A 12,470-nucleotide genomic window follows, 5' to 3' on the forward strand; every position below is an offset into this window, starting at 1 on the left:
CTCTCTTGCTCCTTTAGCAGCAAGACTTACAGCAAGCCCAGCTCCTGCTCCTCTCTCTCTTACACTGAGAAAGAGAGCTCCTTATATCCCCAGCCTCTTTCCCAGTATGCTTTGCTGCAAGGCCTAAAACTCGCTGGTGTCCCTTGGAGCCACAATGCCAACAATGCTTCGCTGCAGAAACAGGGTAACATTTGGACCTGAGGCCTGCCTCATGCAGTGTGGAACAGGAACACAGGATCAGTCCAGTATTTGTAGTTGGTGTGGATTATATATTGTGTATTTGCAGAGAGAGAGAAGAGAGGCTCTTAATACAGATAAAGTTTTATTATAAGATTAACATTATCTGGACATTTCATGACAGTTTCTAAACAAATCTTGCATAATCACTGATATTTATCTTCCACACTCATATTTCTCAGCTCTTTCAAACTGCCCTATAAAGAATGTGTGACGAAACACCTATTTTACATTTACATGAAAACTTGGGCATAGATTCTTCTTTCTATTGGGAATCCTCAGCAGTCAGGGTGCTGAACTGGGTATAATACTTTATACAAACTCTTAAGTTGCATGTTTTAGATAGCCTCACCTTTTGAAAGTACAGCCATCATGATGCTTTTGCTCAACCAAACTCTCCTGAGTCACTCAGGTGATCCAGCACAAAGAATGCTTTATCTAAGCATAAAAGTTTAGCTGCAATCTGTAGTACACTGGTTTGTGGATTTGGTGCCCAGCTTTCACAGTGCTTCATAGAAGTTTTCCTTTGAGTCTCTTAGATACAGGGTCAGACCCATCAAAGAGAAAACAACACAGCTGATAATGCCTACCACTGGAAGAGCACTTTTCATCTTCAAAGTACTGTACAAACATTAACTAATTAATCTGCACAACAGCCCAGTGAGACTGGTAGGTAGATGCTATTGTTGCCACTTTGCAGAGGGGCAAAACTAGAAAGAGGAGCTCAGTGACTTGCCCGAACGCATAGCGGAAAGAACTAGAATAAGAATTCTTGGCTCTCAATCCTGTTTTTAGACCACTAATGAGACTGCTGTGTCTCATTTTCATATTTCAGCAAATAAATGAAACGAATCAACAGATTGACACTGATCAAATTATTATATTTCCCAAGGTTTATATATCTAGGAAAGCAGAACACATGGAGGGAGCAGCACTATTTAGATATTTACGTAAGTGCTCTATAAATTGAGATATTTTCTAATTATCATTAGAAGGAATCATTAAATTTCCAGAGCTGATAAATAATGAATAGGAATTCCATGCATTACTCAAAATTTGAGAAACAAGGCCTATAACTGTTGTTATTCCTTTGACAAATGCAGCCTGTAGTATTGTAAATGCCTTTTGATTCCTCAGTATATTATGCAGATTATATCAGGGAAATATTTTTACAGCAGATATAACAAAGTGACTACCCAAAGAACAGTCAAAAATAAACTATAATATTTGTTTGTAATTAGTTTGCATTTTAAGGACCATGTGCAGTGTTTTAAAAAAAACTCTAATGTAAGATGTAATTGGTAAAATTGCCCCCTTCATGGAAAAAAACAAAAACAAAACCACTCTATTATCTCTAAGTGCCCTATCCTGCAGACATTTACTACCAGGTGAAGTGCTTACTACTATGAGTAGCCCCAAAGAAGTCAATGGATGTACATGTGGTAATGATGATTTTGCATACTAATGTTTGAAAGATCAGGCCCCAAGTTTGCAATCTCGTACATATGATTTAAGAAGACTATTTATTGAGCGTACAAGAAAATATATTAACATATTCCTTCCTGTACGGGAAGAAAACATTTCTATGTACAAGAAAGACATCATTATTAGTGTCACACCACCAGATTTTTACAATACTTTTATCATTCCTGAAAGTTTCTCTGCTTTGATATATGTAGAAATAATAAATATGTACAGTACATCAGTTAAGTAGCCATCAAGAAAACACAAGAGTCCAGCAGAAAACACGAGGCATTTAGAGTATGGAAATCTAATCATAGAACAATTAACACAAGTGTCCTGCCTCTCTGTAGGAAGCTGCAGCTGATGCACATGTCCTCTGTGGAACTGCAACGTCAGAGGGAAGCTCCTTTATAACGTGGTAAAAGAGGCTGCTTCACATCTGAAATGACAATAAAAATCTCAAGATTATCATCCCGATTCAGATTAGTCAGTATCAGTGATTGGCATAGAAGCAAAGTTGTTATTATGGTGTCAAAATCAAAAGAAAACTCTTGGAATGGTAGATGGAATTTTTATTCTCAATTGCTTACATTTGTAGGAATTCACAATCTTTGTTCTCCCAGAGCAATATTTGATCAAAGGCCTCACCTGAGAACAAGGACTTGACTCAGTTTGTAAAATATTAATTGATTTCAATTGAGCAGTAATTTCTCACCAAACCTGTCTGGTGCAATGAATGTGCAAATTCATGAAAGAAAACTTGCTCCTTTAAATCACTTGACTACATCGGGGCACACTGGTGAAGTCTAATGGAGCATCAAGCAGAGCCCCAGCCTATAAGTAAAGAGCACAGTGACCAAATGTCCCACTATGCCCATACAAAGACTGACCCTATGAATTTACTATTATTCTCCAAAAGGCCTTAGAATGAAGGACAGGGGCAAGTTTGGCCATTTGTACAATGAGATTTTTTTTACTCTCAAAATGACCAGTAAAAACATTGAGTGAGTGCATTGTTTAGGAGCTGCTCCAGCTGCACTCATGGAAGCCAATGGGAGTTTTGCCACTTCCTTCAGTGCAAGCAGGACAGAGCCTTCTGTACATTTCTCATTTGTTGTTTCCTACCCATACTCACTCTGGGCCTTATCCTGTGATGTGCTGAGCACCAGCTCCCATTGGCTTCAAAAGGAGTTGAGAACCCTCCCTCCTCCCAGGAGGAACTTTGCAGGACCATGGGTTCTTCCTCAGAAATGGTGCTTCATTAATATATTCTTCACCAGTAGGTACTGTAATTTAAATGCTTTCTTTTTATCTACTCGAGATAGAAACCGCTTCTTATGTAAGAAAAAGTTTTAAGCATTTTGATCTGAACACTTTTTATCTAAATATACATAGTCTTTCTAATTCTGGTTAAAGGTTTGTTTTGTCTAATTCTGTCTACTTGCTATCCATATCTTTATGCAGGCTTTGGTGCCTTTGCTTTGGTACATACTGCTTGGTAGTCTATGCATTCTGTATTCCCCAGAATTGAAAATTGCCCATTTGGGAAATATATTTTTAAATTTTATTTGAGTTTTGCTCTCTGTGCCTATACTGCTAATTCCCAACTATCCTCATGTTGTGCAGTGTGCTGCTCATTGATTGGCTGCTGGCCTGACCCCCCAGAATGGCTGCGTTTCAGTGCTGTTGATTGTTTGAGTCTTATTCCTGCAATCAGACCCATGCAGTTAGACCTCTGCACCTATTTGGAGAACCAGTAAATCACTCATGTGGATCTGCTCGCAGGATTATGGCCCTGCTATATAAAGCTCTGTGTGGTGAAAAGTGCAGTATGAATATAAAATACATTTGCATTTTATACAGGAATTATAGAAAGAAACTGTAACTTTGTGTGGTAATAGTGATCAAGACCTCTGTACACTACAAAAGCCTCTTCAATGCCTCTGAAAATATTAATATTACTTTTAATTTAGCAGCTTCATTCATTCACAGCAACCAGGTTTCTTTTCAGTGATTCAGAACTGACGCTCTTCACTGCTTCCAGTGGAAGCTATTATGACTTCTAGTTAAGGTAGCAGAGTCTTAAATGGCAGGACATATTTACTGAACCGCTCCCCAACCTCTTGTGTTCCCCCCCCCCCCGAACAACCAGCAGCTTTTTGTTGCACATCTTTGCTATTCCCTCCCCCCTCAAATGTTTAATACTTATAGCCCACAAGTCAAGGCAAATAGCTGTGCGTACTCAGGCCCTTATCTTCCCCTTCCCACTTCAAAAGACCAGTCTGCATTTTGCAGAGAAGTATTAAGCAATATTAAAAACCAACAACCAAACAGTTAATTAAAATTGTACGCTTGTGGCTGGGGGGAGGAAATGTGGCAGTGGCTCTTTGGGGAAGGTCAGACAAACAAAGGGAAAGTGTGGCAGCAGCCATCTTGGGAGAAGTGCCACAAACAAGGATTTAAGATAAGATCATCTAGGTGTCTTGAAAGGAAAGAAATTCTCCAGTACAAAAGATCTGTCTGCCCTAAAACAAAGACATGGCCACAAAAGAGAGTAACTCCCCCTCCAGTAAACAAACTATGGATGTGGGTGGAGAAGCCCCAGTCACTGAGGCTGACTTGAAGGACTCACTGTTTAGAAATCAGAAAGATGAATAAAGGAGATGAGGGAAGAGTTCCAAGTTTGCTAAGGATATTTTAAAAAAAAGAAGAAATTATAATAGACACAGAGAGCGGATATAATTTAAATTAAGGGCTCCACTCCTTAAAAAGTAAACTCCCAATCAAGGGCAAGCTTCTTTTTATGATCCTTTTTTTAGGGATTTTAGAACGTTTAGGGAAGGGGATATTATTCTAGGGGGATTTTAACAAAGTACTTAATCCCACTTTAGATCAATGAAATGTATACAGACAGCATGTGGGAGCAGCAAGTGCAAATTTGTTGCATCATTGAGAAAATGAGGATCTAGGTGTATGTCTGGTGGGAAAAGAAACTGGATGTCTACTACTCATGGATACTAGGATTTTTATGATTTAAATGTTCTAGGATTTGGCTAATTTGGTCAAAAATCCTAATCCAGAAATTATAACTCGGTCTGATCATGCCCCCTGCATATATTAATTTAAAAGATTGGGACTCTGTGGAAAAACAAAGGGTCTGACAATACAATAGAACTCTGTTGTATGACCCCCTTAAAATTTTTAGCAATATATAGAAAAAATGATAAGGAAAGGATCAATAAGTGTTTTTGGGATGCTGGAAAGGCAGTAATGAGAGGGATACTTACAAATATAGCATCATACCTCAAAAAGATGAGAGCTCTTGAAGAAGAGAGATTGGTTAAAGAACTTTCTGTTTTGGAAAGTAAACATAACTCTACAGGATCTAAAAAAGAGTGTATAAGAAAATAAATGAGTAAGAGGGAAGATTAATCTGTTACAAAGATGAAAAGTTGAGCAAACACATATATTAAACAAAAATATTTTGAAAAGGACAATAAAGCTGATTGGGCTTTAGCCAGAAATTTAACAAAGAAACAGAATAAATCATCATCCTCTGATTAGAAATAAAGGGAGATTACTAACTGGCGTCAAACAGATCTCAGAAATGTTTGCGAACCTTTCCCATACTTGGAACATCCAAATCCTGAACTTATAAGTAGATATTTGAGAAGTATGAAAATCCCTCAGCTCTCAGAGAATGATGGGGCAGCTCTTGATAGGCAAATTGCTGCAGAGGAAGTTGAAGTTGTAATTAAGAATTTAAAATACAATAAAGCTGCAGGTCCCAATGGGTTTTCTGGGGAGTATTATTGAGTTCTAATGCAATTGTTGGCCCTGATTTTAACTGATTTGTTTAATAGTTTAATAATATTGCAGGGGAATGACATTCCAGATTCACTGAAAAAGAGGCAAATATTGTGGTCATTCCCAAAGAAGGAAAAGACCTTACCAAGTTCATATCATACAGACCTATTTCTTTCATTAAAGTGGATGCTAAAATTTATGCCAAGGTGCTAGCAAACAAATGGGGTATTATATTGTACAAATATATGCACCCTGACCAGTGTTGGTTTGTTGTTGACAGGCATCTGTCTGATAATAGTAGAAGAACTCTGAATTTGATCTATAATGTGCATTTGAGCAATTCTTCCCATGCACTGCTTTTTTTGGACACTGAGAAAGCCTTTGCCTGGCTAGAGTGGGAGTACCTCAGACAGATTTTGGTAAAGTTTCATTTTGGAAATCAGTTTTATGGGGCATATTGCCCCTATATACTCATCCTTGCACATCTGCTTTTGATAATGGTCATCAATCCCTTCCTTTTAATTTGTCTATAAGTACGAAACAGGGTTGCCAGTTATCTCCCATGTTGTTTGCTTTGGCAATGGAGCCATTTGCAATAAATGTTTAGAAACAGCCCCTTGATAAAGAGCATCAAAACGCCTTCTTGGATTAGAACACAAAATAGGTTTGTATTCTGATGACATCTTGTTATATTTGCAGGATCCAGAAGTTTAGATAGAAATTACAGAACAATTGACTTTGGAATTTGGAGAGCTATCAGGTTTCAAAATAAACCGTGATAAATCTGAACTTTTAGGAAATTAATATTCCCAAAAGGATCAACGTAAATTGTTATCAGCTATATAAATTTAAATGAGTAAAGGAATCTTAAAATCTTAAATTTTAAAGAATAAATACTGTGGAGAAACAATTGTAGAGCACACTACCAGGTTGGGGTATCTGCCCTGTTTTTGACAGTCTGCCCTGAGGTGATCTCTCATGGTCATTGAGCCATTCTAGACAGCATGACAATGTGCTATTAAAATTTGTATGGAAACCTAAAAAAACAAAGGTAAATTCTAAGCTTCTAAGGCCTACAATGTGGGATGAACTTGCTTTCCCTAATTTGGTTTATTATTATTATGCATCACAATTAAAAGACGTGAATCAAGTTAACAATAGACCATCCAAACATTGGGTAAAACTCAAACAAAACAAAAGCCCAAATATAGGCATTCCTAGTCAATGTTGGGTTAAAAAGAAATGTAGGTCACCAAAAATTAATAAAAAAAATCACCCATTCAAACAGACATCCTTAGCAGCTCTGGAGAAATTTAGTAAACTCCTGTTGCTTCGGCCCTCTCCTTTATCTACTTTCATTAATAATCAGGTATTTATCCCTAGGAAGTAAAGTGACTATTCAGTTTGGATATAAGCTGAGATTACTCAATTCTCACAACTGTTCCTGGGGCCTGATTTGAAATCATACCAATATGAAGATCCCATATTTTCAATATTTACAACTCAGATGTTTTATTGTGAAAACGGGACACAGGGCAGCTCTATCTAGACCTTGAACCACATTTGAAGAGTTGGCCAGCCCAGGAGCAAATAAAATAAATTAAATAAATAAAAGATTTAATTTCTAAGATGTGTACAATTTTGACTGGAAAAAAATATTGATAAGAAAACAACCCAGATTAAAAGATGGGAGACGAATTTGGACAAAGAAACTGATCTGGATGACTGGATGTAGGAAAGGGGTTATATGGCTCCAATTTGTGTAGCTCATAAAGAAAATTTTTATAAATTACTATATAGATGGCATTTAACTCCATTATATTTTTGCTAATAGAGAGGTGCTCTGTTGGCACGGTTGTGGTAAAAGAGGAACATACTTGCACATCTGGTGGCCATGTCCAGGAACTGGAGAGTTTGGGGAGGAAATTATTAAGAGATGCACTGACTGCTGACTTAGTGCTCTAGTAAAGGATCTGTATTTTAAACAGCATGGCAAATACATTTCTTTTTTCTTGTAAGCAGCTAAACTTTGTTTTGCACATTAGTGGTAAACGGTGACTCCTCATCCTATGGAATTTTGGTATAGTAAAATATGGACTGTCCTTGTCATGGAAAGGCTTTCACACAAAGTTTATACACAAGAGAAATGCCAAAAAGAGGATAGGTTTTTAGAAATTTGGGTACCCTTTGTAGGGTACCCAGAGTTGGAAATCTCCCTAGCCAGCCAGCCAGAATCTTTAGCAAGGTTCTTTGAATATTAATCGGATCATAAGTAACAAGTAATGTGTGGTGTAGTGTGTTAACATTTTGTTATAACTTTGCCTTAATAAAAAGTAAATAACATAAAATAAAATAATAATAATAATAAAAGCTATGACAAGTGGTTACTGTGAAAAGAGGGGCAAGGGTTCAACCATAGGGGGAAAAGATGAAAAGACATGACTGCCTGAAAAAACTTTACATTTGAAGAACAACACAGAGACTTTGATGGGTTTCAATTTTTGACCTGGATGGATTCTCTAGAGACCCCTGCCTTTCTATATTCAAAAATGTGGGACAACATTTTCAAATTTAGGGTGACTGAAATGAAGCACCTTAATCCACATTGAAGCACCTAAATAAAAATGGCCTAATATGCAGAGGTCTGAAGTGTACACAACTTCCTGTGAAACCAGTGGGGTTGAGAGCTTAGCACCCCTGTAGATCTGGCTGCTTTTATTTAGGCACTTGACTTCAGACACTGGACTCAGAGGGTAAACATATGTTTAGTTCAGGCTCACATACAAAAATATAAAGCTCCATCCAGTAGGAGATAATAGTCAACAGTCAAAGCAAGGAAATGCACACATTAGGCCCCATCCTGCAAGGTGCAGGGTGCCTTCATTTTCATTGACTTCAATAGGTATTGAGGTAATAGCACCTCTTAGAATAATGTCAGCACAGTGCAGGATTGACTCTTATTTTAGTAGAATACTACCACATGATATCAGCTGTAGCCCATATAAAAATCTTAACTTTTTGAGTACATGAGTGGCAAAATATCAGGCCAGAGCAGTGGAGCAAAATTCTAATATTGCTTTTGCAACACGGGAAAAAACCCCAGCTAATTTGTGATTCTAGTTCATGAAAGTTTAAGCAAAATGGCCTTAAGGTTCTTACTGACAGAAGTCATTAGTTTTTTTCTGCTTACAGTTCTTTGCTTTTTGTTTTAGCTTAACTGAACCATGCTAATGATAACACATATTAATGAAAGTTACAGAAAACAGAATGAAAGAGTAAACGTACATATTTATTGCCCAGGTGTGAGGAGGATTCATCAGGTTGGTGAGTTCTATTCTTTCCCTGGAAGATGTGCTCACCTAACAAAGAGAAGGTACATTTTGATCAATTAGGCATAGAAACCTAATAAGAAACAAGTGCAGCAAGAATACATCACAGGCTGCTTTGCAAAATTAGCCCAGTTTCCCTGTCAGAATTACATGACATGCAACATTCTCCATTCCACTCCACATAGTGGATCTTGACTTGGTTATTCTGTATTCTCTGTAGCTTCAATTTAGAAAAACAGGGATGGACTTAAGCATGCACTTAAGGCTTTCCTGAATTGTGGCCTAAGTGCTTATAAGTTCCATATATGTCTGTTTTTCCAGAACACCCTATTTCCCATGTTATTTCTGCTAATATCAATGGGAGTTCTATGCATGTAGGAGGAGCAGAATATTGGAGTCAAGATCTGTGTGGGGCTGAAAAGGATTCACACACTTAAATGTGGTGGGCTCCATATAACCAGAAGCTGGTTTTATGAAACACAGAAACATAAACTGAGTGCCTTTCTGTCCACTTCTCAAAGGGAATTTCTCACTTATAGGTGTATGAGAGACGACTAAATTAAGAGGTGTATATATAGTTAAATTACAATAAAGTTTGAAACATCCTGGTAAAAATGTATAATATTTATCATGATTACATACTGTATTAACATACAAGTCAATACAAATCAGAGGTGCAACAAATCCACTATGTTCTATTCAACCGAAAACTAAATTGTAGCTATTTATTTTAAATGAATAATTAACGGTCTCAAGTGACCTTACCATGGGCAGCGATATATGCCCTACAATACAATGCAATCTTCAGAGTTCAGCTGAGAGAGACCTTGGTATCCACTGGGATTCTATTAGAACTGGTTGAAAAATCCAAAAGTAATTTGACAAGAAAAACTGAATTTGTTTTCACTTCAAAGTGTTTAGCCTTTTTTTTTGTTTATTTAGATTTTTTTAAAAAGTTCAAAATGTCTATCAAAAACATCAAAAAAGTTATTGAAATGGTTATCAACAAATGCTTGCTTACCAGCCCTCCACCCCAGGTTTTAGTAAACAAAAAATACCAGGCACCAGTTCAGCAGCTTTTTACGATACAGATTTTTTGAGGTGGGGGGGTGGGGGGGAGGGAAGGAGAAGAGGAAATATTTTTAAAAAAAAGGTCCAGGGTTTTTTGGTGAAAAATGGAGCATTTCAACAATATCGCAAAATATTTTGCGACAGTTTTTGTTTTCAGACAAATGCCAAAAATGTCAACCAATTCTCGATGCAATACAGTTTTGTCCCAACCAACTCCACAGTCTTTTAAGGACCCTCCCTGACATCTTTATGGGTGATAACAGTCCATCTCCCCCACCCGTTTTCTCTTTTTGGCCTGCATGTTTTAACCTTGCTCCACTTTCAGTCATCTGTACAGCATGAAGAAACAGAGGGACTGGGGAAAGATGGGGGGTGGAGAGGATGACAACAAATAGACCTGGTTGAAAAAAAATGGGGAAGGGGAGGACTTCCACAAAAAAATTTGCCAAGATTTTTTTTGTAGAATTTCAAATTTGTTAAGATTTTCTGATCAGCCCTTCTGCCAAAGGTATTCTGCCCGTCCCTGCTACCCACCATGAAGACTTTATAAAAGAATCACAATGCCCCCACTGCAACATGACAGTTCTATAGCCTTGATCCAAAGCTGTTGATGTCAGTGTAAAGGCTACCCTTGATGTGAACGATCTTTGGCTCAGAATCTAAAATGAGGTGTGTTTCTTAGAACTAGCAACAATGACTGCTTCAGAAAGCTGACAGGTTTCAGAGTGGTAGCCGTGTTAGTCTGTATCAGGAAAAAGAATGAGGAGTACTTGTGGCACCTTAGAGATGACAAATTTATTTGGGCATAAGCTTTTGAAAACTGAATATCCAGACGCATCCCTGCCAGGAGTAGTGAATTTGCTTTCTTTAAGGTCCAGGTCTCTGCCATTAGTCTCTCCCTAGATAGCAGAGATCAGTGGCGGATTAATGATTTTGCCATCCTTAGGCCCTGAAATAAATGCCACCCCCTCCCCACAACAGCTCCCGGCCCCCCCCCCCCACCGCAGCTCGCCTCCGCCTCCTCCCCTGAGTGCACCACTGGGTCCTGCTTCTCCCCGCTCCCTGCCAGTGCTTGTGCGTGAAACAGCTTCGCAAAGGAAGGGAGAAGAGGGGGGAACGTGGTGCGCTCAGGAGAGGAGGCGGGGCTGGGGCAGGGATTTGGGGAAGGGGACCAATAGAGGCAGGGAGGGGGCAGGGAATGGGTGAAGTTGGGGCGGGGGAAGCAGCCTCTGGCTGCTATTATAAATTTGCCGCCCCGGCAAATTTGCCGCCCTAGGCCTAGGCCTTGTTGGCCTAGGCATTAATATGCCGCTGGCAGAGACATTTAGGCTAGGCACCCTGCCTAACACATGATCTATCTAGAGAGTCCAGTGTGATGTATGTGATGCCCACGGCAGGACTGATCCACTCAGAAATTGCTAGGTATCAGTGACCTCTTTGCAAGATCAGTGAGCAGCCACTAAGAATTTGATCTGACAGTGCAATGCTTCCATGGTTTTTTTTAGTTTGTTGTCTGTGTTAACGTATCGCCTGGTGGGGAGTTTTGTGGGTAGCATTCTAGAATAAACCATAACAATGCCTGCTCCATCCGTACTTACATATTTGGATCACATATCCTTAATAAACACAGTATTAGAGTCTATATGTATTACTCCAACCCAACAATTTAGTGAGGAGGACAGAATAGAATAGGATTTCAGAATAGAAAAGGGAACACAGGAAGTCTCTGAACAAAAGAAACTAAGGCAATAAATGGACTGTTTCAGAAATAAGATCGGATTATGCCTCGAAGAAGCAATAGAGAATTTTAGCATAAACGTGCAGTGCCTGGACAAGCCTACAAATGGGATAGGAGAGAGCAGGAAAAGGAGCAGTATTACAATGGTTGGATCCAAGATGTTTGCTCTGCTGAATATCTTGAGGCACCAGAAAAAATCCCAGATGAAACTAATTTGAATGTTCTTATTTAAATGTGAAGAGATTTTTATTAATCCAAAAAAAGCCTTAACTGAAAGATATCGTTCCCAAGACTGTAAAAAAACATGTTTTGACCCAGGTATTTTATAGCAAGTCAAAAAGGTTGGCTTCCATGAGCATGTTAGAACAGATGAGATTTCAATTTACTTGCAGAATTATTTAGCACTAAACGGTGCAGCACATTGCTAAGTGTGGCTTACAGGGGAAAGTTGTCTTGGCCAAAATCTCTGAATATAGTGAATCATTTTGAAAGTACTGGACACACAGCAAAAACATTGCTGTTCTCAAGCAGTCTAGATAGAATATATGGGCACCTTGGGGGACTGTTGTTCAGAGAAAGGACATTACACACAAATCACCAGAAACACCAAAATAGCCAGCCTTCAAAATCAGTGAAAAGCTGGCTTTTGTTTCCATTAGCTGATTCAAGATTGTCTAGTTAAAGCTAAGCAGCATGTTTAAGAAATTCCACCATTGGTGTAGTAGATGGAACATACTGAAGGACTGTATAAAAGAGTGTGAGGTCATCGGTGACAACTGACACAGAGCTGCCTCTCACTGTATGTTTGTACAGCACCTAACGCA

The 12,470-nt window shown here is 38.5% G+C and overlaps 1 protein-coding gene across 4 annotated transcripts in view; it reads right to left on the reverse strand.

The window, feature by feature from the left end:
- Positions 1–346: 346 nt before the first annotated feature.
- EMCN (endomucin) overlaps positions 347–12,470 on the reverse strand; it is an 89,681-nt gene continuing 77,557 nt past the window's right edge. For 3 of the 4 annotated variants that reach the window (XR_012158498.1, XR_012158499.1, XR_012158500.1), the window contains 3 exons: positions 8,794–8,867; positions 5,005–5,086; positions 347–2,140 (listed from right to left, as the gene is read on the reverse strand). Coding sequence is in view for 1 of the 4 variants with exons in the window: in XM_073340791.1 (XP_073196892.1) it covers positions 2,135–2,140; positions 8,794–8,867 (80 nt within the window). In the remaining 3 variants the exon portion in view is untranslated. The remainder of the gene's footprint in view (positions 2,141–5,004; positions 5,087–8,793; positions 8,868–12,470) is intronic. The other variant, XM_073340791.1, reaches the window with a different exon arrangement.

The sequence above is a fragment of the Lepidochelys kempii genome, chromosome 4, assembly GCF_965140265.1.
Source record: "Lepidochelys kempii isolate rLepKem1 chromosome 4, rLepKem1.hap2, whole genome shotgun sequence".
In the NCBI taxonomy this organism is placed as follows: Eukaryota; Metazoa; Chordata; order Testudines; family Cheloniidae; genus Lepidochelys; species Lepidochelys kempii.